Consider the following 1,956-nt stretch of genomic DNA (forward strand, 5'->3'; position numbering starts at 1 on the left):
AGTACTTGATACTCTTGGCATAGGATAATGCCATTCTTGAATTTGCTGCGTTGTCAGTGGATGAGCTTGGTCCCACACTTTTTCGTACGGAAGGGCTCTCTTGATGTTGCTGTTGAGCTTTGCTGCCGCATTCATCACTTCGAGTATCTGTTCTTGCGTGATCTGTCAAAGAGCTGTTGCCGAACCGGCGGATGGGGGTGCGAGAGTGGGTTGGGGGAACTGTGACTAAAGTTGAGGGCTAACCTTTTAGCAGGCACCAAGTTTGTACAGCCATGAGACAAAGAAAAAGGAAAGCTCCCAGACGTGGGAAGTGACTAGACAACACGCGGACACAGCGATAGAAAATCTGTACCATGACTCTAGTGGACGATCACGCCATCTAGCTATCCTATAACTTTACGGCTCACGTGGTGATCACCTCCAAGACGTTTCTCAATGGGTTGTCGCAGCTCTATGATCGACCTCGCTAGTGCCCCCTGTTCGTAAAGGTTAGATCTCCAATCTTTGTAGGAGACTTCCTTCGCGTCTGGGGTGTCGATGATCCAGAAGGCTGCAAGTGTGACCGACCTCGCTTCTCTTAGGGGAGTTGCTTGGCGCACAAACTTGCTTGCTGGTGATGTGTGGTCGTGGCTGGTTTGTGGTTTCTCTAGTAGTGGGGCGTCCGCTACCTGCACGGCATCTTTTTTCTGAAACAGTGCTTGGGCGTAAGTTTTTCTTTTCTGTGTTTGTGTTGGTTGTTGTGGTGCTTGGGGTTGTGTGGCTCTGTGCTGTGGTGTTTGTTGCTGTGGTGTTTGTTGCTGTGGTGTTTGTTGCTGTGGTGTTTGTTGCTGTGGTGTTTGTTGCTGTGGTGTTTGTTGCTGTGGTGTTTGTTGCTGTGGAGTTTGTTGCTGTGGTGTTTGTTGCTGTGGTGTTTGTTGCTGTGGTGTTTGTTGCTGTGGTGTTTGTTGCTGTGGTGTTTGTTGCTGTGGTGTTTGTTGCTGTGGTGTTTGTTGCTGTGGTGTTTGTTGCTGTGGTGTTTGTTGCTGTGGTGTTTGTTGCTGTGGTGTTTGTTGCTGTGGTGTTTGTTGCTGTGGTGTTTGTTGCTGTGGTGTTTGTTGCTGTGGTGTTTGTTGCTGTGGTGTTTGTTGCTGTGGTGTTTGTTGCTGTGGTGTTTGTTGCTGTGGTGTTTGTTGCTGTGGTGTTTGTTGCTGTGGTGTTTGTTGCTGTGGTGTTTGTTGCTGTGGTGTTTGTTACTGTGGTGTTTGTTGCTGTGGTGTTTGTTGCTGTGGTGTTTGTTGCTGTGGTGTTTGTTGCTGTGGTGTTTGTTGCTGTGGTGTTTGTTGCTGTGGTGTTTGTTGCTGTGGTGTTTGTTGCTGTGGTGCTGGCTTGCGCAGTGTTACTTTTCTTTGCAGTGCTTCTGTTTGTATTTGCTGGGTGTGCTTTTCTAACACCTCCAGCGATGCCTTTACCACTACTTCCAACATGCTTGGTGGTAGTGGCATCTGTACTGCCAGCATTGCTTTTGCTAGGGCCTCCGCTAGCGCTTCTTGCAACCCCACGGGGTTTAGAAGCAGCTCCATTTCTTTTGCTGGAACCTGCTCTGGGGGGCAGAGTTCCGGATACGACAGAGGATTAAACGAAATTGTATGATTATAAAACAAATTATAAACAAGATTATAAAACGAATCATAAAACCAGATTATAAAATGAATTATAAAACACTACTTCAGACAAAACACTATTTCAGACAAACGCTCGGATAAAACAAGATTTCAAACTTTTTTTTCGAATAAGCAGATTCACACACGACTTTACAGCAAACAAATACTCCAGTAAAAGGCGATGCTTTATTTAGATTGCAGAATACAGTTAATGGAACACCCTGGAGCTCCTGGCAATAGGGCACGTTTCACCGACTGGAGACAAGAGTTCCACTCATGTGTTTCCAGCGAGTTTTTCCTGCTACCGTCCGCATAC

The 1,956-nt window shown here is 46.7% G+C and overlaps 1 protein-coding gene across 1 annotated transcript; it reads right to left on the reverse strand.

Moving 5' to 3' along the window:
• Window positions 1–383: 383 nt before the first annotated feature.
• LOC129617130 (uncharacterized) lies at window positions 384–1,559 on the reverse strand. Its single transcript, XM_055532517.1, has 2 exons — window positions 1,380–1,559; window positions 384–1,217 (listed from the first exon to the last, which is right to left on the reverse strand). The coding sequence occupies exons 1-2, from the start codon at window positions 1,557–1,559 to the stop codon at window positions 384–386; spliced, it is 1,014 nt and encodes a 337-aa protein (XP_055388492.1).
• Window positions 1,560–1,956: the final 397 nt, after the last annotated feature.

Source organism: Condylostylus longicornis, unplaced genomic scaffold (assembly GCF_029603195.1).
Source record: "Condylostylus longicornis isolate FDR11 unplaced genomic scaffold, ASM2960319v2 ptg000415l, whole genome shotgun sequence".
NCBI lineage: Eukaryota > Metazoa > Arthropoda > Insecta > Diptera > Dolichopodidae > Condylostylus > Condylostylus longicornis.

What these genes read in the sequence shown, in the direction of transcription:
- LOC129617130 (XM_055532517.1), bottom strand. Translation starts at nt 1,559, where the DNA reads ATGGAGCTGCTTCTAAACCCCGTGGGGTTGCAAGAAGCGCTAGCGGAG. An exon ending in CAGAAGCACTGCAAAGAAAA is followed by an intron (nt 1,218 to 1,379) that starts GTAACACTGCGC and finishes CAAACACCACAG; the next exon opens with CAACAAACACCACAGCAACA.